Source organism: Trichechus manatus, unplaced genomic scaffold (assembly GCF_000243295.1).
Source record: "Trichechus manatus latirostris isolate Lorelei unplaced genomic scaffold, TriManLat1.0 scaffold00010, whole genome shotgun sequence".
Lineage (NCBI taxonomy): Eukaryota > Metazoa > Chordata > Mammalia > Sirenia > Trichechidae > Trichechus > Trichechus manatus.
The window spans coordinates 6,832,029-6,857,498 of NW_004443946.1; the positions used below are offsets into that span (position 1 = coordinate 6,832,029).

At 34.8% G+C, this 25,470-nt stretch overlaps 1 protein-coding gene across 5 annotated transcripts in view; it reads right to left on the bottom strand.

The window, feature by feature from the left end:
* Window positions 1–25,470, bottom strand: part of WDHD1 (WD repeat and HMG-box DNA binding protein 1) — a 63,640-nt gene that overhangs the window by 28,119 nt on the left and 10,051 nt on the right. For all 5 annotated transcript variants that reach the window (XR_002823106.1, XM_023726209.1, XM_023726207.1 and 2 more), the window contains 14 exons: window positions 24,438–24,549; window positions 20,940–21,091; window positions 20,181–20,292; window positions 19,955–20,005; window positions 18,706–18,801; window positions 15,836–15,928; window positions 14,931–15,037; window positions 14,561–14,702; window positions 10,992–11,202; window positions 8,154–8,341; window positions 6,739–6,923; window positions 4,766–5,007; window positions 2,534–2,671; window positions 214–370 (listed from right to left, as the gene is read on the bottom strand). Coding sequence is in view for 4 of the 5 variants with exons in the window: in XM_023726209.1 (XP_023581977.1) it covers window positions 214–370; window positions 2,534–2,671; window positions 4,766–5,007; window positions 6,739–6,923; window positions 8,154–8,341; window positions 10,992–11,202; window positions 14,561–14,702; window positions 14,931–15,037; window positions 15,836–15,928; window positions 18,706–18,801; window positions 19,955–20,005; window positions 20,181–20,292; window positions 20,940–21,091; window positions 24,438–24,549 (1,986 nt within the window). In the remaining variant the exon portion in view is untranslated. The remainder of the gene's footprint in view (window positions 1–213; window positions 371–2,533; window positions 2,672–4,765; window positions 5,008–6,738; window positions 6,924–8,153; window positions 8,342–10,991; window positions 11,203–14,560; window positions 14,703–14,930; window positions 15,038–15,835; window positions 15,929–18,705; window positions 18,802–19,954; window positions 20,006–20,180; window positions 20,293–20,939; window positions 21,092–24,437; window positions 24,550–25,470) is intronic.

Sequence of the window (25,470 nt, forward strand, 5' to 3'; positions counted from 1 at the left end):
ATGTTACATTGAAGAAAAAGATAATAAAGTTTTTTAAAGGGAAAAAAAAACTTCAAAGTGAATATAAACAAATTCCTAATTGATGCATATGGAAAGCAAGTAAATCGACCAAGTGGAACGACAAATAAATATACTTAAAGAGCACAATTCAGTGAAATCTCAAAGTACTTTTTAAAAAGAGTGAACTTTAGGCCTCATTTTCTAATAGCCCACCTCAGCTGCTGGGGGTTCTCATGGACACCAACCACCCAGTAGTGGTCAGACTTCCCCTTGCAGTGCTCTCTTGTGTCACACACAGGAGTCCATGTATTACCAAGTCCTCTGTTAAGCATTCGAACAATGCCCTCTGAATCCACGTAACAGGGGGTACCTATACACCAAGACAAAAAGAAATCACTTGGAGACATAGCTACACACTTGCTAAATAAACTCTATTCAAAAATACATACCAATGAATCAACTTTCATTTTAAAAGCAAAAACAAAACAAAAAGGCAAAATCTGAGATTATTTCCTACAAAATGCATTAACTGAATAGAGTAAGACCTAACTGAAGACAAAATAAAACGGCATGTGATATGCCTAAAATTTACCCAAATAAAGAGAAAAAACTGATAGTTTCAGGGAAAACTATGCCACCTGCTGGCATACACTAATAATACTTTTTAAGCCAGTTTCAGTAAAAAAAAAAAATTAAGCTTGAATCTGAAGGCTCCCTAATTGAGAGAGACAGACAAATGAGCAGAACCTGATGCAAATTTGTCTCTGGTACTCTTCTTCCTCTCTCTCTGTCTTGGCCTAGACACTGTCCTGTCCCCAGCAATTCTTTCCTAGGAAAACAGGTAAGCTTCTGGTTTCCATCTACTCTGCCCTCATCTCAGGAAGCACAGCAAATTACCTAACTACCCCTTCTTTTATCTGTGGCTTCACACCCTTGCCACTCTGCAAACAACAGTCTCCTCAGAGTCCGGGTCTGATAAATGCTTGGGGGAAAGGAAAACTGTAAGAAAAAGCTATAAGAATGGTCAGTTACTAAAGTGTAAATGACTGATAATATCCTAATGAAAAACATGTCTAGAAATATTTGAATTTTTTTTTTTTTACAGACAAATGAGTTTCCAGTAATGTAACTGAAGGGCACAAATCTCCAATAATAGAAATATTTAAGTTCTTGAGACAGGATTAACAGGCCCGTAAGATAAGGTACTCTTCAACGTGTCCTGCAAATTATCTGTCATAAACCAAAAAAAAAACCCACTGCTGTAGAGTTGATTTTGATTCATAGAGACCCTACAAGACAGAGTAGAACTGCCCCATAGGGTTTCCAAGGCTGTGATCTTTATGGAAGCAGACTGCCACATCTTTCTTCCGCAGAGCAACTGGTGAGTTCAAACTGCCGACCTTTGGGTTAGCACCAAAGAACTTTAACTACTGCACCACCAGGGCGCCTCTCATCTGTCATAAGCCACTATTACATGATTCTACAACAGCACTTCTCAACAGAAACATCATGTAAGCCACAAATATGATTTTTAATTTTCTAGAGTCACAATGGAGCCCTGGTAGCACAGTAGTTAAGAGCTCGGCTGCTAACCAAAAGGTCAGCAGTTTGAATCCACCAGATGCTCCTTGGAAACCCTATGGAGCAGTTCGGCTCTGTCCTATAGGGTCGCTATGAGTAGGAATCAAGTGGACAGCAGTGAGTTTGGTTTTGGTGAGAAAGCCACAATAGGAGTCCCTAGGTGACACAAATGGCTACGTGCTGGACTACTAACCAAAAGCTGGGCAGTTTGAACCCACCTAGAGGCACCACAGAAATAAGGCCTGATGATCTGCTTCTGAAAGGTCACAGCCTTGAAAACCCTATGGAGTGCAGTTCTATTCTGCATACTTGGGTTTGCCATGAGTCAGAACTGACTCAACAGCAACTAACAACAAGAGTTACATTAAAAAAAAAATCAAAATAAGGTGAAACTAATTTTAGTAACATATTTAACACAACATATCCAAATTATTAACATTTTAACATGCAATCAACATAAAAGAAATATTAATGAGATATTTTACATGCTTTTTTAATACTAAGTCTTCAAAATTCAGAGTGTATTTTACACTTACAGCACATCTCATTTCCGATTAGCCAGATTTCAAGTGCACAATAGCCACATGTGGCCAGCGGCTAACATAGTGGACAGTGCAGCTCTAGAAAATTCCTGATTTCTCTGTAGAATCTGCTGGAAGAGCCAGACTTTACTATTGATTTGTATTTCCTCCTTGCCATCTAATGAACACTTTAAGAAAAGTTTACTTCCCTCTTTGTAAGTTTTCTAATTAGAATTCTCAAGAGCCCTCATACATAAGACAATGGCTACCTTGCCTAACAATGCCAGTTTCCAGTTTTTCCAGTATATTAAAGAAATTTAAACATAAAATATAGACAATTTATCTTTAAAGAAATTAATTAGGAATAAAACAGTGAAACATTTTTCTTCTTGGAAAAAAGTCTTAAGTATAAAGTAAGAAATTTATCTTGCCTTCAGCTGAAAATCCAACCCATGTAAGGTACGATTTCCTTGTAAGAGGAAGAGGGTCACCACAAGGAATTTGTTTTTTCTTTCTCCCCAGCTCTAGCAGTTGAACTCCAAGGCACTGATCCCCATCAAATCCTGTACCTGGTGAGAAAATGTAGATATAAATCAGACATCAAAGATTACTCAGCTATAATGCAGTCTAAGTTATTTTCTGTGAATTGAACTCATTTTGTGATAAATTCTAGATTAAATAGCACAATTTTTTATGGATAACCCACCTAAAGTGAGGCACCATTCAGGTGTTAGAAACACAGTAATATGTTACATGGACTATTCATATAAAGTGGTTATTCATTCACTCAAGAAATATTTACAGAGAGCTTACTATATGACAGGCACTGTCTTAGGCATTGGGGAAAAAAACGGTAAATAAGACAAAGTCATTGTTCTCATGCAATTTATATGCAGATGAAACAACAGAGACAAACACACACACACACACACACAAGTGCTAAGTGTTAAAATGGAGCCCTGGTGGTGCAGTGGTTAAGAACTTGGCTGCTAACCAAAAGGTCAGCAGTTTGAATCTACCAGCTGCTCCTTGGAAACCCTATGGGGCAGTTCTACTCTGCCCTATAGGGTTGCTGAGTCAGAATTGGCTCAACAGCACCAGGTAAGCGTTAAAATAATGTGATATAGACTGCCAGACTGAGTGGCTACTTTAGATTGGATAGTCAGGGGCGGCCTCTTTGAGACAGGGAAATTTGAACTGAGATATGAATTACAAGTTGGACCCAGCCACAAACACTGGAGGAAGAGCACTATAGTAGACAGAGGAACAGCTGATGAAAAGGTCTTAAGGCAGGAACAAGCTTGGAGGACTAAAAGAACAGAAAGAAGTCAGTCTGGCCAGAACATGGTAACAAAGAGAAAGTGGTAAGAATGAGGTTGAAGAGGCAGACAAAGGTCAGATCCTGTAGGACCATGCTAGCCATAATAAGAAACTTGATTTTTATTATAAAGCAATGAGAAGTCATCAGAATCATATGAAGAGAAACGTGATCTGACTTATGTTTTTAAAAGATCACCCAGGCTGTGCGGAGAATGGATTGTGGAAGGCAAAAAAACTGAAGCTGAAAGACTAGTTAAGAAGCTATTACCAATGTCTAAGAGATTATAACAGAGTTGGATTCGGTGTTAGTGGAGGAGATACAACTGGACTGACAGTACGCTATTCACTGAGATGGAGAGAGTAATAAGAAGCAAGTTTGGAAGAAAGAAAAAAAAAATCAAAATTTTTATTGTGACCAAGTGGGCAGCTGGATGTCTAAGTCTAAAGATACAGGGAGAAGTCAGGGCTGGTGATATTTAAAGCCATGGGCCTTGATGAGATTCCCAGGGTAGTCTTTCTAACTTTCTTGACCTATGAGTCATAAAATCAATTTAGAGATGCAACTAGCATTTTAAGAAAAATGAAATCAAAGAGTAAATATCATCCATGAGACTTTTATTCCAGTTACATTTGCAGGTGTGTACTGAATCGCAATGTAAAACGTATTTCTTGCTGTGGCTAGCAGCCAGAAAGACTGAAAGTCCCTGACCTAGAGAGAATAATAAAGAAGAGGGGGCCCTCCATCTAAGAGGTAGCCATAAGAGGAGCCAGCAAAAGGGCTGAAGGAGTACCAGTGAGGAAAAAAAATCAGGAGAGTAATATTACAGAAGACAAGAGATTAAAGAATTTGCAAAGGATTAAACAGATAAGCATAAAGAGATCACTGGCAACCCTGATGAGACCAGTCTTAGCACAGTGGTGGGGACTGAAGATAGCACATGAGGTGAAGAAAAGGAGGCAGCAACTTTTTAAAAAAGGCACGTTCGAAGTACTTTTGGTTTTTCACACTAGGAGTTAGTTTATTTTTGAGGTGTTTCAACTTTGAATGTTCTTTAGTGTGCTCACCAAAAGGTAAGATATAGACATGGACGTAACTAACCAAACTCTACCTTGGAGTTCTCTAATACAGTTCTACAAAGAAAACGTTTTCTTTTCATTGCTATTAACACAACCCCAAATTCTATATATCAAAGATTACCCTGATGCAAATGCTAAAATAAATGCAAAAGGAAGTATATAACAATATAAAAAAAAGAATACATATTTTTAAAAAGCTCAAGTCATTTCCACTTTATTTCTGGTAATGACAAAATTACAAAGATAAAAGATGGAGAATAATCTACCTCTGTGGTAAACAATGAAAAGTTGTTCTCCATCTCCTGCCATTGACACCACAGGCCCAGGAAGGCTGAAGACCTCTTTTTGAACACCTCCAATAGTGAACAGTCGGAGGAGCAAGGCCCCAGTGGCGGCAGCAGCCCATCCCTGACCAAGACATATGGCTTCGATATCCTCGTTCTGAGGCATATCTACTATCCACTCTTTGCTTGAGTCCCAAGAACTGAAATGCAGGCAGTGAAGCTTGCTAAAAATTAAGACAAGACAGAAACAATCAAATTTTCATATTTTATATTTATATACATACATATATCACTAATCGTGATACCCTGTAACAAAACAAATTGTTTCTTTTTCTATTAGAAACTAATTGTACAAGAAATGGCTTTAAAAAATAATTATGAATTATCCTTAAAATGAACTATACTAAAAGCATTAGCAATCATGTTTTTGAAGAATATTTAATGATATAGGAAAAGGCTCACATGATAATGTTAAATGAAATAAGGAAGGCTAAAAAACTATATGCAGACTGTGATCCTATGTAGTAAATGCCTGCAAAATCACAACCAAATTTTAGGAAAGGAAGGAAACATCAAAATGTTAAGCAAGTTCTCTCATTGCAAAAAATGTTAATATGGAAGAACAAAAAGGAGGGGGGAATCATACATAATTCTACTAGTGAGATTACCAACAATGTTAACATCTTGATATGTTTCCAGTCTTTTCCCTTTGCATGTATATCCATACATGTAAGTTATTAAACATAAATTCCTTAATCTTTGAGTGCAGATATCATAAGCATTTGGAATCAGACAGTACTAACTTTCTGAACAGTAATTTTAATATTCAATTTTAAAATGAAAAGGAAACATACAGCTGTGAAATGATATATCTATGGAAAACAAAAAACATCTAAAATCAAAACTGTACATGAAAATAAATGTTCTAATTGTGTAAGAGACACTGAGTCAATATTTATTTATTTTAATAAACTGACTTACTAATGAAGTATTGAGTTTACAATTTGTAAAGGAGGGAATCAATTAAAATGTTAAAATGACTTCAATAAAGTGTTTCTCAGACTTTAATGTGTACTCGGTCACCTGGGAATCCTGTTAAAATGCAGACTCTGATTCAGCAGGGCCGAGGTGGGCGAAGATTCTGCATTTCTAACAAGCTCCCAGGTGACCCATGCTCCTAGTTTGTGGACCACATTTAGGAATAGCAAGAAGCTAATATATCCAATCAGAAGGATTTTAACTTCAAATCCATGATCACGTGTACCAGTACTACGATCAGCTAAAGAGATCAAGAGGGTGTCCTGGCTGGAATAGCAAAAAGCTGACTAAAATATTTTCTTCTCTCTTTAAAAAAAATTTGGATTCTGCATCCATTGCTTTCCAACATAATTTTGTCTCTAAACCTATCTATCTGCCTCTCTATCAATAAAAACAATTAAAGAAGCCCAAAATATATTAAGCAAAGAAAGTAAATTGATGAACAGTAAAGACTGTTATGAGAAAGACTGATAACATTTTTGGGTATGTTTTTCTTGTTTCCTAAAGAGGTTTCAAATCTAACCTATAGTAACAGAAAACAGGTCAGCAGTTGCCCAGAACTGGGGATGGATTAACTGCAAAGGGATAGTTTTCATTTACAATGAATGTATATTACTCATATAATAGTAGTAAAAAACCAAAACAAAGCAAAAAATAGTCCAATCTCTTGCATTACAAATCATATCATTTTGATATGCAGTTAGAGAACAGCACAAGGGGACAGACAATTGGGGCAAAAACAGACATTTGCATTCTGAGGTATTATGGGTGTGCTGGTATTTGTACTACACTCTTCTTTCTGAAACTTCATTCTGCAAAAGATATCATTTTGTTTTGTTAACTTTTTGTCTTTAATTTCAGTAGTTGTATCTAACAGCTCACCAGTGCCAGATTCTTTCTAATTGCCTTGAATTTACCTTGCTAGTTCATCAGTGCTTTCACATGCCAACAAAATAGCTTCATGGGAAAGATCTGCTACTGTATAATTCAAAGTGTTTGACAAGTGTGTTGCATGGTGTATGGAGGTATCGTGGAATTCTACATCTATGGCATTGTCTTGCTCATCATTATAGCAGCGAATAATTCCAACAGAGTTCCACACCTACAAACATGTAAGATTAAATACAAGTCAGAGAAAAATTGAAGCTCCTAGAATCAGTAGACTAAACTAGCGCAAACTAACAAATATTATAATTCAATGTTTAAGTTATGGGAGCAACCAGAGTTCATCTAACTCTAAACAGTTGTAGATAACAGCAGTAACATCAGAGCTACAATAATAATTTTTTCATAAGAAAAAGGAACATATACTTATTTATCAGCAAATAGAGTATTTCATTTAATTTTTTCAAATGAATTACACAACCGTCATAAAGAAAATACTTTACAAGTGGCCTTTGAACAACTGAACCATTAAATTCTTGAAATGAAACATTTCAAAAACGTAGTTTAATTACAAATATGGATGCAAAAGACACCAGATTTTTTTGTCCCAATTAACTGGTTTATATTATAGGAATAAATATATACATTTTAAGACAACATACATTGATAGCATTTAGAAAACTTATCTTACACTAATGTTTATTATAGGCCAACGTGATAGCTCTAGTGTTTCCTTTACCACAAATACAATTATAAATAAAATAGATGACACTAATAAAAAATTTAAAATCTATGATGCACTTGATGCATGATGGTGATGACCGATGGCAATAAAATATTTTATTAAAAATAAAACATCATCCTTAACATTTAGGCACAAATTCACGCCACTCCCATGCCTTTCAAAAAGGCCAACAAAGCCCTCATCATGGAAAACCTCAAATAACTAGCAAATAGAAATAGTAAACTTTTTTATGTTCTCAAACTCAAGGCAAAAGAATGGGATGTGGGGAAAGGGTAATTTTGTTTTGTTTGGTTTTTTAACAGCACATATCTTCTAAAATTGTATACTAGGAGCTGCCTTCTAAAAAAAACAACTTCTAACTAGTGTTTAAGAATTAGCATAATCTATATCTAGACTAGTATAATAATAGGAGAAAACAAGGTTCAGAAGTATCACCAAAAGATATTTCAAGATACAGCCATGTTTAATTATATTCACTATATGTCATTTTTGCAAAGCAAACTTTTATTTAATGTAATTTTCAATAATAAAGTTGAAGTAAGATTGAAACTTCGAGTTAACCATAAAATAATCCAACCACAAAATTGTAATCAACCAAAATGCTCCAGGCCAGTTAATCAAGATTTAAAAAAATATTTTTTATCAAGCAAAAATAACTATAGTGAAAAACTATTTAAAAGTAAACATAGATCCAAGGCTTACCATGAATCTGTGAGTGAGATGCAAGGGTGTAGAGCCTGATTGGAATGGTTTTTGCCGGGGAGTTGGCATAGGCCCATCATAAAATGGCCTTTGGGATGTTACAAGTGGTAGATTGTTGATGTTGTCTGCCTGATCATCTTCTTCATCCTCTTTGAGAAGACTAGAACCATTTTTTAGCAATGTAATATCTAAAATACCAAGGGTTATAATTAGAGAATCGTAAGTACCAGTGGCCTGAAGAAGCAAAAGCATTATGGAATCTAATACCCTTTTCCATTCATGCTTAATAATACTAATGTGCTATTTGCCTCTTTCACTTTGTTAACATTTGCACTGATGGTACAAAAGTAATAGTGGGTAAAACTGCTGGCATCTTAGCATGAATCAATGCCGTGACACCAAATTGTATTTGCCATCACTGCATTGTAACCACCCAGCACTCATGTAGAGGGAAAAATATTAGTTGTATTAAATCTTGATCTTCATATACATTTTAAAAATATTCCATGCGCCAAAATGGAAAATGTACAAAAAGTTCTTCTGATACAAACTGAAGTAGATGGTAGTCTCAGGAAAAAAAGCACTTACACAATTAGGCTGAACTAGTGGCTTTTTTCATGGAACACTATTTGGCAAACATTTTCTTGAAAATGAACAAAGTAAGCCCGTTACTCAAGGAAAGTAACTGGCAGTACTTGTTGCCAATGACAAAATCCAAGCTTTCAAGCAAATATTTGAATACTGGAAAACTTCTACCTGCCACCATGTGCTTGACAGCTTCCCGATACTTAAAAACTTCTGATGAGATCAGTGATGTTACTAATAATTTTTTTATATTGAATAATGAAATATGTCAATATTCAGAAGGTCTACAAACCTCAGTGAACCAATTTTTTTCCAAATTATCAGTGAATATGTTACAAAATCACACGTGGGCAAAAGAGCCATTCAGAGCACAAGATAGACCAATAGATTTTAATGTCATAGGCCTGAAAAAGTTCACTGCAAAGGTTTCAGATTCCACAGTAAAAGTAATCTTTAAGAAATTATCACTTTTGTCAAGTTTTGGTACAATATCAAAGAAGACTGTCCACATTTATTTGAACAGGATATTAAAATACTTCTCCCTTTTCAAGATACATATCTGTTTAAGGCCAAATTTTCTTCATATACTTCAAGCAAAAACAATATATGGCAGCAGACTGAATCCAGAAGCGACAAGAGAATCCAGCTCTCTTCTATTAAACCAGACATTAAAGAGACTTGCAAAAAGATAAAACAATGCCACTCTTCTTAAACTATATTCTTTGTTTTGGTAAATATAGCTATTTTTCATAAAAAGTATTTACGTTCACATATGTGTTTATTAATGTTATTTTTAAGTGAATAAATATTTTGAAAATCTCTTTTAGTTTCTAATATGGTAAATAACAATAGATATAATTCCATAAAAAAATGCTCTTTGGAGTAGTCAATAATTAAGAGGGTAAAGGGGTCCTGAGACCAAAATGTTTGAAAACTATTGTTCTATAAACCCTGTATGATTTAAACATAGTGCAATTTACCACTGTACATTGGCATTTCACCTGGTATATTCAAAAGTGTTAGTTTAGCGTGTAAATTATTGCAATAGGCACTTCATTAGTAGGCTTTTAACTATAAATTAAATTTCTTTAAAACATATAGTACTGTTCAGGTTATCTATTTATTCTTGCGTTAACTTTGGCAGTTTGTGTTTTTCAAGGAATTTGTCCACTTCATCTAAGTTATTGAATTTATGGGCACAAAGTTGTTCATAATATTCTCTTACTACCTTTTAGTATCAACAATAGTGATGTCTTACAGAAATATGCGTTACATATGTAATTTTAAATTTTCTAGTAGCCATACTAAAAAAAGTAAATAGATGAAATTTTAATAATTTTCTGTATTTAATATATCTCCTAACACATACAGTATTTGCGTGAATTAGTACTAAATGTGCACTTAAGAATTTAACTTCAGTACTGTGTCCAAGAGCACTGGTGGCACAGTGCTTAAGAGCTCAGGCTGCTAACCAAAAGGCTGGCAGTTTGAATCCACCAGCCACTCCTTGGAAACCCTATGGGGCAGTTCTACTCTGTCCTATAGGGTTGCTGAAAGTCGGAATCAACTCAACTGCAAGGAGTTTTTTTTGTTATCTAAGATATCATCATTTCAATGTGTACTTAATATAATAGCTGCCATACTGGATAGCACATGTCTGTAGGATCTATAGTGATGACCCCTCTTTCATTTCCTTAATAATTGGTATCTTCTCTTTCTTTCTTACTCAGTCAGGCTATAAAGTTATCAATTTTATTAATCTTTTCAAAGAACCAGCTTCTGACTTTACTGATTTTCTTATATATTTTCTGTTGCCAGTGTCATTGAATTTTGCTCTTGTTTCCTTTCTTCTGCTTGTTTGGAGTTTAATTTCCTTTTCTTTCTCTAGTTAATTAAGGTAGTAGCATAAATCGTTCAGAGCTCTGGTGGTGCAATGGTTAAGTGTTCGGCTGCTAACCAAAAGGTTGGCAGGTCGAATCCACCAGCTGCTCCTTGGAAACTCTATGGGGCAGTTCTACTCTGTCCTATAGGGTTGCTATGAGTCGAAATCAACTCGAGAGCAACAGGTTTGGGGTTTTTTTTGTATTTTGTAGATCATTTATTTGAGATCTTTTTTAATATAAGCATTTAATGCTATAAATTTCCCTCCAAGCACTGCTTTAGCTGCAGTCCACAAATTCAATAACTTTAACAAAAAATTAAAAATATTAAACAACAGAGTAGATCAGTACATGCATAAAGTCATATTCATACCAACGGAGTTTTCATCGTCTTCTAGGATGTGACTTCTCTGTCTAGGACGACTTGAAGTCAGCATGAGGTCATCATCATCCTCACCATCATTTATAATCCCTTTTGAAAAAGAGGGGGTCTTGGATGCATTGTCATTTAGAAAATCACCAGCATTGCTTGCATCATCTCCATCAAAAAGGTCATTGTAATCCTTTTCTACTCTGCTAGATACCTTGAACAAATTAATAAAAATTAGAAAGTATTAGTAAATTATTTGGATAAATTCATTTACTCAAAAGGCAATCCTTTAATACGTACCAATAAACTCTACCACGAAAATGCCCTAATATGTAAGAATTAGTAATTGTATTTATTAGAATTGTATTTATATTTATGTAAGTCCTTACTTTAAATGGCTTATAGTCTGAGAATGGGGCAGGAGTGTGGAGACAGACATGTACACAAATACTATATATGCACAAATATAAGGCAAGGTTTTATTCCTCAAAAATTATTCCCCAGATTCTCAACAACAAAATAAATTTTAAAAAATTCCCCAGAAAAGAAGTTACCTTATTTTAACACGATTAAGTCCCTACAAAGTCTGTCATATTATGAAACACTCTATCATTTACCTTTATTTTGGACAATATATTACTTAGGTAGGATACATCCACTTTAAATGACTTCAGTTAAAGCTAGTTTTTTGGATGCTTATACAGTGAAACAGCAGAAAAACAAAGGAAGCTAAAACAATTTAACAAAGACTTAATCATTAATTTCTAGGAATAAGAGCATAGCATTGCAAGTGCTGGATGTCACTGTAAACAAACTTCTGAAATCACTCTAAAAAGTGACATAGTAAGGAGACGCATTGTAGGGATCACAAGCCCAAGCCCACTGCTGTCAAGTCAATTCCAACTCACAGTGACCCTATACGCCTAGTATAACTGCCCCAGAGGGTTTCCAAGGGGCAGCTGCTGGATTCAAACTGCTGACTTTTTGGTTAGAAGCCAAGCTCTTAACCACTGCGCCACGAGGCCACAAGTTACTCCTATAGGATGAATGACAACTACAACTGTTAAGCCAATAGAAACATAGTTTGGTATAAAATTCTAGTAAGAGCAGCATTCAAAGATTCCAAAAGGATTATACCTCAAACCTTTTAGGTGGAAGTAAATATGAGTGTGCTCTATAAAACTGATGTTAAATAAAATGAGACAGAAAAAAGTATTTCTAAATTCACATATGTAAACATATTTGATATATGAGCAATAAAATTAATAATGGTATAAGAAGATATCTGAGTTTCATCTATAGCCCTAAAAGTTTATATACTTAAGCTGGCCAAAAACTGGTTTTGGGTTTTCTATTGGAAGATGGGGGGTGTGCCTTATATTTATGGTGAGGACCATAAAGTGTTACAGGTGTTATGACAGATGTATTTTGTGAAGAATAAAAGCAGAAAAGGATAGAGTGGCCAATTCTGGATACCAAAACCAAAAACCAAATAAATCATTGCCATCAAGTCAATTCTGACTCATAGAAACCCTACAGGATAGAGTAGAACTGCCCTGTAGGGTTTCCAAGGAGTGGCTGGTGGATTCAAACTGCTAACCTTTAGTTCGCAGCTAAGCTCTTAACCATTGCACCACCAGGGCTCCAATTCTGGATAGAAGGGTTCAAAAAGGTTTCATAAGAAGTGACCTTTGAACTAAAATTTTTTTCTCTTAATTTACTTTTTGTTTTTATCGATGTTATGCATGCCTATAAATTAGTCAAACAGTTTTACACGGCTTATTATGAAAATTAGAAGTCCTCTGCACAGCCCCCAACTTAATTTCCTGCAGAGGAAATCCTTAAGCTCCTTTGTTTCTTTTGATACTTTGCTCAATTTTTGTAAATGATATTCTACTGCTTTTTTGACTTTTCAGTTTTAAGCATTATCTATTTAACAGATCGTATACTTCCCTCTATAGGATCGCTATGAGTCAGAACCAACTTGATAGCACCCAACAACAATAACAACGTGGGAGATGAGGATTTGGCACCCTTTTACAATCACCCCTACTCCCATGTATACATGCCATTCTCTCCCACTTCGCTCAACATAGATATATTCCCATTTTGGTTGGATTAGTATTCAGTGTTTAGATTATTATCACGTAAATGCTACTTGTGCTTGAATAAGAAAAGTCCTAGCTAACACAAAGAGTTTACTATGTGCTAGGCACTGTTCTAACTCTTTACATGTGCTAATTCATTTAATCTTCACAATAACTCTAAGTGGCAAGTACTATTACTATCCTTGTTTTACAATGTAGTATATTATGATCACTCTTCTTTTCTTTTACAACTTTTATTTTTCCTGGAGTTAAGAATCTTCTCTCTCTTTAGGTCTTTTCTCTTGAGAAGAGTCCCCAAAGACGGTTCTTCCAATCTGCTGCCTGAAAAGTTTAAGGCTGGCTGACAGTGTTCCAGGAGCCAAGAAGAAGTGAGCTGGGAATTTCAATATTTCAAATAGTTTCATTTAATCCTCTGTTTCCAAGACAGTATACCCCCTTCACCTAAGACCAAACACTGTTTTGGTTTTACCTTTTCCATAGATTAATCTCCATTCCTCTACCAGAATGTATGTGGGGGTGGGAGGGCTTGTACACTGTTGTTGGAATTGAAGGGATCTACTTGCTTATTAAATCTATCCTCCTGTTTTCAGTCCCACTTTTAGTTAGAAGTACCTGGTGCTACCAAATTCTGAATCTTTGGGGATTCAGCCAGGCCACTAAGGTGTATCTCAGCTTTCCCCACTGTGATCTTAAGATTCGACTTTTCTGAGATGCTAAAAGTTAGCTTCCAATCATCTTTTTACCTTCCAGCCTCCAAAGTTTAGCTTCCAATCATCTTTTTACCTTCCAGCCTCCAAAGTTCTGTTACTATCATCGATTCAACTTGTCTTCTTTATCCTTAAGGGATTATGCATATTAAAAATTCCTCCAATACAGTTTTAGTGAAAGGTTTCAGGAGGAGCAGAGGTAGATGAATATATTAAATCTACAATCTTTAACTGGAAGTCTAAATTAAGACATGCAGTATGAATAGGTATACTTGCCAGGAAGAGGGAATAATTAACAAAAGCAAGGAAGTATAAAATAACCTGGCCTGCATTAAGTAGTTCAGTAAAGCTAGATAACTAAGCATAGGTGGCATACAGGTAGCCCTAAGATTTAAGGCTAATCTGGAGCAGAAAAAATTTATAGGCCAAACTGAGGCCTATTACAGATATTAACGCCAATATTTAGCTATAAAACATTTACCTAACAATCCCCAGAGTATCAGGATCTCAAATAGTATTTCACAAAGTGTATTCCTTGGAAATTCAAGAGATATTAATAAGCAGTAAATGCAAGGGGAAAAGTCCCTTAGTCAAATACTGTTGGAAAACATTATGTTTAAACAGTTTTCTCTGAGCATCTAATACAATGACATGAATTGCAATTTTCCAAGAACAGAATGCAGTTTGTGGTGTTTTCTAAATCCACTGACCACAGAGAGTCTTTTAAGAAACTCTGTTCTATTGTGTTACTTTTTACCTTACTGCTTGACTTCTTTCCACTGGGGTCACAAACATTCTCCAGGAGCCCTAGGTTTCCTTCTGCATCAGTATAAGCTATTTGGCCACAAGTAGGATGCCAGGCCAGGCCACAAATTGCATAACCTTTCTCATGTTTCACCCTAAAAATTAAAAAGTGGGTTCTCAAAACACTGCCAAGAAAAGTATAAACTATACATTTCTTTAGGTAAATTTTAACTAGAAAAGATTAAATAGCTTTTGACAACTAATAGCTGTATATTTGCATTTTGACAATCTAACAATTGTAAATTTGAAATGCTTCATAATAATGCAAACAAAAAACTAATAGAAATAAGCAGTAAAGAGACAAACGATACACTGAATCATACCTTTCCAGGCAATCTCTGGTTTCCACATTCCAAACTATAATCAAGCCATTAATACTCCCTGCAGCTAAATACTGCCCACAGGGAGACCAGGTTACTATATTGAGGGTCTATAAAGAAAAACAGGTAATAAATAATAATTTTATATTAATTTGAAACTAAACACTCATTTTATTTCCAAATTAATTAACTAGAAGTTATATAGAATAAGGTAAGTTCTATATCCGTCATTCTATATAACTTTCTAATTAGATCTGATATACAAACAGCAGGACAAAGTTTGCTTGTTTTTTAACTTTCTTTTTCAACAATACTCTATTGTCACTAGCAGATTACTGTGTTTACCATGAAAAAATTATACTGGCACAATTTTAAAAGCAAAATGGAAAAATGTCATGATCCTGAAAAAGGAATTAAAAGAAGACAACACACGGTAACCTCTTAGCAACTGCCATCAAGATGAAGAGAACTAGTAAGTGAAGAGAACCTTGGTAAGCCACTGCTGACCTACTGGGCCTAAGTTTCCTTATGTGTAAAATGTATGTGTGTGTAAGAGAGAGAGAATGAATGATAATAGATAAACAACCTTTTCTTCTCCTCTAAAATTCCAGAGTCTATATGATCACAAGTCTCAGTGAAACTCATTTAACAATAAAGGTTAATTACTGACAATGTGACAATAACTTGTTCTAATTTGAAAGCTCACAAAGGAGAGATGTCAGGTAGAATCTATGTACTGTCCAGGTACTGGCCAACTAGGAAAGGCTGAGGGGGTTGAAGGCGGACACATGCCCAACAGTCTGGAGTCGCTGTCCAATTCCAATGACATTTAACTGCAACTATATGTAGGCAAAGTATGCATTAAAAATTCCCTTTAGCCTACTGAAAGTGTCATTTACAAAACTTACCTGAGAGATGAAATTATCTGAAAGATCAAACTGATTACTCCAAGTTTCTCTTCTATAGAGCTTAACAGATTTTTCCACAGGAATTGCCAGTAACTTTTAAGAAAAACAAATAATTTAAACAAAAGTTTACATTAAATTCAATCTAAAGAGGAAAAAAGCAGAAAATTAACCCAGGTAAGCTTAAAGACATAAAGACAAATCTGTCACTTAACTGACAAATAACAACAACAAAAATATTACTTCAAATTTTGATAAGCAAAGAATTAGTGATGAATATTGCTCACATCAAAAAAAAAAAGAGGAGTATTCGTTGTTACTAGTATTTTATAAAGGAGCCCTGGTGACACAGCAGTTAAGCGCTTGGCTGCTAACCAAAAAGGAGGAAAATACGGCAGTCTGCTTCCATAAAGATTACAGCCTTGGAAATCCTATGGGGCAGTTCTATACTGTTCTGTAGGGTCACTATGACTCAGAATCGACTCGACGGCAATAGGTTTGCTTTGGGTTTTTTTAATATTCTATAATACTACTTCTTAAGGAATCTAGGTCCTTTGGATCTAAAACAATTCATCTCATTTTCTAGAAGGAAACAGATCCAAGATCCTTTGAACAGCTTGAAAAAAAGGAAATTTATCTTCTTACACTTTTTCAAAGAAAAAGACTAGTAGAAAAAATAAAAACTGTATTCTTTCCACATTTATCAAAAAAAAAAAAAAGAAACAAAATGTGAACAGTAAAACAATGTTAACTTTATTAATTTTTAGATTAATCAGAGAAAACTGTTACATAAGCAAAGAAAAAATACCTACTGGATTTCCTTGAGCTCAATTACCAGTTTAATTTAGAATGTACACTCTTAAAAGTTCACATGACACAAAAGGGTAATATATTGAAAAGAAAATCTTGATTCATCCCGAAATCCTACTTCTACTCCCTAAAGGCAAATATAAGCACGAAATATACAAATATACATACATACATAAGTACATACACACACTCCCATTTTTTTAAACACAAACAGTAGTATTCTATCTATACCCACTCTTCTACACCTTGATGTTTACTTAACAATTTATCCTGAACATTATTCCATATGAGGACATAAAGATTATACCTTACTCTTACTAACAGTTGCCTAGTATTCCACTTAACCAGTCTTCTACTAACATTTAGGATGGTTCCAATCCTTTGCTACTACAAACAATGGTGTAGCATTTTCAATATATATACTCCGTACTGCACGTGTGTGAGTATGCTGATGGATAAATGCCTAGTAGTATTACTGCAGGTCACTGATTCTGATAAAAACTGCCACCCCTTTTTCTACATGGTATATAACCAAACTTTTTATTTTTGCCCATCTGGTAACTAAAAAACAGGATACTGCTACAGTTTCAATTTGTATTTTTTAAGTATGAAAAGCTGAATGTATTTTCATACGTTTAAAAGTCATCTTATTCTGTACACTGTCTGCTTATGTCTTTTTGCCCATCTTTCTATTGGGTTCTTTCTGATTTGTAAGATTTGTTGATCTCACAGTGAATGGATTACTTTCTTTGTATATTAAGGAAATTTACCCTTTGTCATATTGTTTCAAACTTCCCCCCAGTCTGTCCTTTGATTCTGTAGTATGTTTTCTCATGCAAACATGTTTACTTTTTATATTGTCAAACTTATCAATCTTCTCTTCTGAAAAACTGCACACCTACAGAAAAGTTGAAAGAATATAGTGAATATATAGTAAATACCTATATACCCTTTACCTAGATGTACCATGTGATAGGAAGCCTTTGAGATGGTCCCCAATGTTTCTCACCTCCTGGTAGTCACATCCTTATGCCAATTTATTCTAAATCTTCTTTTCTCCACCTCTACCATATATTAAAATTTCTATATATATTTAGGTCTACTTCTCTGTTTAATAGATATATATATATGTCTACTCCTTCGTCAGTAGCAAACTTTTAATTCTGAAAGCTTTCTAGTGTTTTAATATCTGACTGGATTAGACTCCCATTATCACTTTTGTTTTTCAAGATTTTAGTTTTCCACACAGACCGTGGAATCAGCTTTATTTGGTCCCCTCAAACATCCTATTGCTATATTTCAATGTTGTTAAAACTATAGATTAATTTAGGGAAGAACGGACAGCTTTATTATACCAAAAGTTCTTTCCTAAAAACAAGGTATGTTTTTCTATTTATCCAAGTCTTTTAAGTCCCTTGGTAGCATGGTGAAACTTTTCTTTATACAGATGTTTCACATTTCTTAATAAGTCTATCCTCAGATATTTTATATTTTTTTATTTCACAGTAAATGGATTACTATCCTCTACTGTATTTTCTAAATGGCTATTGTTTGTACATAGAATTGCTATTGGTTTTGTATATTAATTTTGCTTCTAGTCACCTTACTGAATTTTCTTCTTATTGATAATAGCCTTTTTTCCCCAGTTGATTTTCTTGGTGTGTTCATGTATACAGGCATTTTATCTGCAAATAGTAAGCATTCTCCTTCCTCCTTTCAAACTTCTCATTTTTTTCTGTTGTCTAACTATATCAGCCAGTATCTCCAACATGTTAAATTCTAGTCGTGAGAGTGACATAATGAGACTGTTTCCACAGATGTTCCATTAAGCATGAACTTAAAGAAAAATATAAAAATTAGTTCAATCATACAACATATACACTTTCAAAAAAGAATCTTTAAAAAGTTGAAATGTTTCTTAAAGTATTTCAATATTAATCAGTTGGCTTGGGGGCTCTAAAATTTATAATCCAAAAGAAATAGTTATAATTTAATAAACTATTTTTATATTCAAAGCTGACAGGATTGGAACAAAGATAAAGGTTGAAAAATAAGTCACTTACCTTACCACTTTTTGGCTGCCAAGCAAGTCTGCAGATTGATTTTGCATTTATCACATCATTGCATTTTTGTAGCAGTGGCCAGCTAACAGCACATGTCTGATTAAAAAAAAATTTTTAATTCCCCCTTAAGAAAATTCCCCCTAAAATGATATGCAAAACTGACTACATTTAATAGGTGGTTTTCTCAGAAAAAAAAGCAACTTAATTCAGTTTAATGTAATTATGCTAATGCATTGACTGGACGGCAAAGGGTTTGGTTTTCTTTATTTAGATTGCTTTAAGTCCTAAAGACGTATGAAAGGACAAGTCTAAATTAATAAATTAAATATAAGAATATTTCCTGTGTAAAATAGGCAAGCAATATACTCACTGAATAAACTTAAAAAAAAAAACCAAGCAATATATTAAGATCATAAAGTATCTACAAAAATAAATAAAACTTGAAAGCCTCTATATAAAATGGTACGGTGTCAAAATCAATCCTTTTAAACAGTTCAAGAATGAGGGGAAAGGGCTATGGATACTGAGGCATATCTGTGGAGGATATTTTTCTCATAACCACATTGTCTCTAGAAGTGTCAAGCTCTAATTATCTCAGGAAGAATTAACTGTTCCCTCTGCCATTCCAGAGAGCACTTTCTTCATGTCTCTTTTAAAATCTTAATCAGGCTGGGTTAGAACAAGTGGTATATGTGATTCTCAAAATTAAGTGTGGGCAATGTCTTATTTTATTTTTGTTATCTCCAACATCTAACACAAGGTGCAACATATGGTAGATGTTTTATAAATATATATGATGGAATTTTCCCCACTGATTTACAATCTCTAAAAATGAACTATAAATCTATCACTTCCTATGTGATTGAGAACAAAAGCAATTAGTCTTTAACATATTTACTTTTGTATTAGGTTATTGTGGAATTCGATCACAAAAACAGTATTTAATCTACTCAAAGAGACAAACTATAAAGAAAAACAATTATTAATTTGGATCAATAGTACAATATATAACACCCAATAGGAGCCCTGGTGGCACAGTGGTTAAGAGCTCAGCTACTAACCAAAAGATTGGTAATTCAAATCTACCAACCATTCCTTGGAAACCCTATGGGGCAGTTTCCCTCTATCCTATAGGGTTGCTATGAGTTGGAATCAACTCGACAGCAACAGGTTTGGTTTTTTGGTTTTTGAACACCCAACATATGCAGGAAATGGACAAAAAGTTTTAAATTCAAATTGATGCATTTACCTGGTCTGAAATTTGCCACACTCTGACAGATCCATCACAACTGGCTGATGCCTGCAGGGATAAACAATAGATTTCTCTGTAGTTACAGCTACACTTCTATATGGGAGACTGGTTCAACTGAAAAATCAAATAGCCTTTTATCAACTGTATAACATTTTCTGCTAATTCTCTTACAATTTTAAAAATATTCAGGAAGGAAGTAAAAAAGAGAGGGAAACATGATTACCAGAAAGATGTTCTTAGGATCAAAGGAAAGACTTAAAACAGGGGCATCGTGTCCTCGAAACGTTTTCTGTTGGCTGCTATCCATCACCTCCACAACTTTGACTATGAAATCACTATGAATAATAAGAATAATGCACATGAATAAATGCCAATACAAAAGCCTCTCCTAAAAGCTATGACCCAAATATTTCAAGTTCACAAAAGTAAATGCCATAATTTATAGCAATTTGTGAAATTTAGCATCTGAATTTAATGATTTACATTTTAGGTTTACTGCATAAACATGCTGAAAATACAAGTTATGATTCCCCTTATGTTACAATACAAACACTTCCTCTGTAGCTTCCTTAGTTACATCTTAAGCTATTATTTGTTAATCTAATTACACTCACACCATTCTTCAATGTAGAGTGTACTATACCTAATACTCTACCTCAGCAACACAGCCCATTACATTAACTTCTTATGGAAAATAAGCATCAAGGGAAACAGCAACAATCCTGATTACAGTCTAGTTTCTACCTAAAAGAATTTTTCAAATTTTTTTTTATCAATCACCTTTCCCCCAATCTTTTTCAGCATTTACTGAATCAGCTGTTCGAAAAGCAATATATCTTAATTTGTAAAGAAGCAACGTTTGCCCTCAAGGATCTTTACTAGATAAAAGACTTAGAGAGTCCTGAAAATATTAGCCTGAAAACAATAAATGAGTCCATTCTGTTCCAACATTATTTCCTTTTCTGTTGCCCATGAGCCTTACCTGGATCCAGCAGCAATTTTAGAACCATCCCCATTAAAAATCACATGGTTTGCATTTGTGGTAAAGCGAGTCAATATACCATCTGGAACTCCTTCAGGAAACGTGTGGACCTGAATAGTATTGTTAGATACGGCAGTGACCAATTTTCCATTCTAAAAGAAAAATAAAGGTAAGAAACATTGGCAAAATAAATCCAAGTCGATTGGGAGTCTTTCTGTAGTTAAAAATCTTATAAAAAACAAGAAACTATAAATGTAGGTCATGTCAAGAGAAAAATATCACCCACTGTACAATTTCCTGAAATGTACATTAGCAAGAAAAATTTGCTTCCTTTAGAAAACTCAATTACCTCTTCACCAACCAATCTTTTAGTCTCTGAATTTTCCTTTACTTCCAGTGAGAAAAATATTTAAAGAGTATTTTTAAGGATCCCCAAGTGTTATAAAAATGAAGGAGACTACAGAGAGTTTTCCTAGTCTCAGTGAGGAAAGAGCTCATCAGAAAACACGGACACAGTGACTTCACTATAGTGTTACCCTATGTTTCCACAATAAAACCATTATATGCCTTTTTGTAGTAGGACAAAGTCTAAATGGAAAATTCATGGCTCTTTTTAAAAACATTACATAAATAGGAAGTTTTAGGATCTGAAAATAATCAGCAAATATCATTGCTTTTGCAGAGCTTTTATCTAAGAATTATAAAAGGTCAAGAATTTGTTCCTGCATCTTAATTTTATTACTTCTTTAGAAGGGATTAAGTCCCAAGAGACCAAATCATTCTGTCAAGCTCATACAAAACCCCCCAAAAAAATCCATTGCAGTTGAGTTGATTCTGACTCATGGCAACCCCATGTGCTTCAGAGCAGAACTAAGCTCCAGCCATAGGGTTTTTTCGATGGCTGTAATCTATGGAAGTAGATCGCCAGGCCTTTCTTCTGCAGCTATGTCGGATTCAAACTGCCAACCTTTTGGTCAGGGACCTAAGCTCATATAAGCTTGCTAAATCATATGGTTATTTTATTAATTTAGATTAAAAGATAACTGCCAAGAGAAACAAACCACTCATATCTAGTAATAAATATACTCTTTATCCTATTATACTCTTTAATAGGTCTCAGACATATTTGCAAACTCAAGAACCTCAAGCTATCTATAACACCTGCTCCTACTCCAGTGGAAAAAGAACTTGAAGATAACAATGTCACCATATAGATGATTTAAATTCAAACTGTAATATACACTGATTTTCAAATTAAATTACTGGAAAAGTAAGTTAATAGTGTGAAGCTAAGCTAACAATAATTTAATTGTAAAAACAAGAAGATAATTAACAAAAAACTAAAACCAACTCAAGACAAAACTGATGATGCGTATATAGGAATTTTGCAACCCGGTTGTGCCTTATTTGACAGATTTCTTAGAATGCTGACTACGCACCCTCAGCTCTAGTAAAGATTTTTTTTTCAAGGGTCTTTTTTTTTTATTATTATACTTTAGATGAAGGTTTACAGAGCAACCTAGTTTCTCATTAAACAATTAATACACATATTATTTTCTGACACTGGTTGTCAACCCCGACATGTCAATACTCTCCCCTTCTCGACCTTGGGTTCCCCATTACCAGTTTTCCTGTCCCCTCATCCTTGCCCCTGGGCTGGTGTGCCCATTTAGTCTCATTTTGTTTTATGGGCCTGTCTAATCTTTAGCTGAAGGGTGAACCTCAGAAGTGACTTCATTACTGACCTAAAAGGGTATCTGGGGGCCATACTCTCGGAGTTTCTCCAGTCTCTGTCAGGCCAGTAAGTCTGGTCTTTTTTTTTGGAAGCGGGGAGTTACAATTTTGTTCTACATTTTTCTCCAGCTTTGTCCGGGACCCTCTATTGCGATCCCTGTCAGAGCAGTCAGTGGTGGTAGCTGGGTACCATGTAGTTGTGCTGGACTCAGTCTGGTGTAGGCTGTGGTACTTGTGGTCCATTAGTCCTTTGGACTAATCTTTCCCTTTTGTCTTTGGTTTTCTTCATTTTCCCTTGCTCCAAATGGGGTGAGACCAGTGGAGTATCTTAGATAGCCGCTCACAAGCTTTTAAGATACCAGACGCTACTCACCAAAGTAGAATGTAGAAAATTTTCTTTATAAACTATGTTATGCCAGTTGAGCTAGATGCTCCCTAAGACCATGGTCCCCACAGCCCTCAGACTAGCAATTCGGTCTCTCAGTGTAGTAAGGAATTCTGATAGCTCTTTCATAATACACTAAATAGCCCTATATCCAAGTACAATTGCATTCATTCAACTGGGAGAAGTGAATAAAGGGCTTGCTTTGAGAATCACTCCCCTACAAGTCTACTGGGAAACCAAATCACTATCAGTACTAGTAAAATTATAAAAAAGAAACCGGGCTCTGGTCAGGATCTGGTCCAATCACTTTTTCCTCTGGTGGGATGGGGGGATCAACCCGGCAGAGGATGGCTTGAGCTCAGGCCTGTTGTGTTCTTTACTGTCTGTATCACTTGATCTTCCTCTGAGCTTTAGTTTCCCCAAGTATAAAATGGAGATAATGCCACATAACTCCCCAAATCTTTGCAAAAAGCCCTGTTGATGTAGAATACTATGCAAGTGTTAACTATTACTTGCCCAAGCCCTCACTATTACTGGGATTAGCAATATTTTAATTCCTTGCCAAACTTACAGAAAAAAAATCCAATTGTTTAATTTTCATTTCTTTCCTTATTAGCAAGATTTCACTTATATTTAATGTATGTTGGTCATTTATATTTTTTCTTCTGGGAATGTATTTCCCATTGTATATGGCCATTTAAAAAAAGAACATCTAAAGTATCTAAAGACCATCTCATCCTATCTTAATGAGCCTAAGGTTGGGAAAAAATATAAATTCTGTGCGAAGATTTTTTTTCCTATGCAAATACACTCACCTTAAAATTCATCACAAATAAAAAGCTTAGAGGTATTTTTAGATACTTAGTTTGCAAAGTTTTTCAGAAAAGGTATCTTCATTCTCTAAGTAACCTACATGTCATTTCCCATATTTACCTTACACAAAACATTAGAAACAAGTGAAATAGGTAAATATCTTGGAAAAGTTAATGAAACATTCCTCTTTTCCAGAAAGATTCCTTAAGTTATCTGAATTAGTGAGTTAAACATCTGAAAATGTCAGTGTTTTCCTTAAAGAAAAAAAATGAGGGCATCTAAACTTCTTTTTAAAAAGAAAAAGTATATCTTTCTTACATACATTGTAATTGTTTCACCATTAATACCCATTAATCATCATTAATAAACTATTCAGACCTTACCTTTAAAATTCTGGGGCAAGTTACTGGCATTATTGTACATCTTTACATATTATTATTTCGTAAGAGAAACAGGCTGAAAGGTACATCTATATTCAAAAGGTCTATAAAAGTATTTCTCACCCAAGCATAAAAATTACATGCCAGTATCACTTTACATCATCTGCTGTAATTTTTTTTTAATACCTTCAAAGCACACGAATATGCCTTTTCTCCCACATTAATGGACTTAGGATCATCATCATCCAAGTCTTCCCAAATCCTCACATCACCATCACTTCCACAAGTTACAATACAACTGTAAAGGAAACACATACATTAAAAAGTCACCCAGTTTCAGGTCTATTAATTTTTTTTGAATGATCTTTATATATTAATCACTTTTCTAATGAGGTCAAGATACTAGCCAATGTTTTTTCTCATTTTACACACATAAACCTCAATAACAAGAACTGCTAACTTTCTATGCTGTAAAATGAAAGGTGAGTTTAATGCTCTCTATACTTCCTCTTTGGCATAAGAGTCTGTTTACTTGTAATAATATGAGTGTGTAATCTCTGTAAAGCAAGACCATGTCTGCCTTCTTCACCACTGTACTGCTAGCACCAAGCAAAGTTCCTGACACGCAGAAGCCTTGATAAATGTCTGTTGAAGGAATGGATGCATGAGCTCAATTATCAAAAGGTGATTATTCAAATGGCTATCTGTATCTGTCAAATTTTGTTTTAAACCTCTTGTCTTCTGAGTGCTTTTATTCATTCAGTATGTGTCTCACCTAGACACATACCAAATCAAACACCCACTGTCATCAAGTCGATTCCGACTCATAGCGACTCTATAAGAAGGACAGAGTAAAACTGCCCCACAGGATTTCCAAGGAGAGGCTGGTGGATTCAAATTGCTGACCTTTTAATTAGAAGCCAAGCTCTTAACCACTGCGCCACCAGGACTCCGAACCAAACCTGTTGCCGTGGAGTCGATTTTGACTCAAAGTGACCCTACAGAACAGAGTAGAACTGCCCCATAGGGTTCCCAAGGGGCAGCTCATGGATTTGAACTGCCGACCTTTTGATTAGTAGCCAACCTCTTAACCACTGTGCAACCACAGCTCCAAAGAAAAAAATATATTTATATAAAATTTATGTAAATGGTAAAAGAGAAGTCATATGCAAGGATACAGAGAAACTGTAAACCTTATCCATTGCTGGTAGGAATGCAA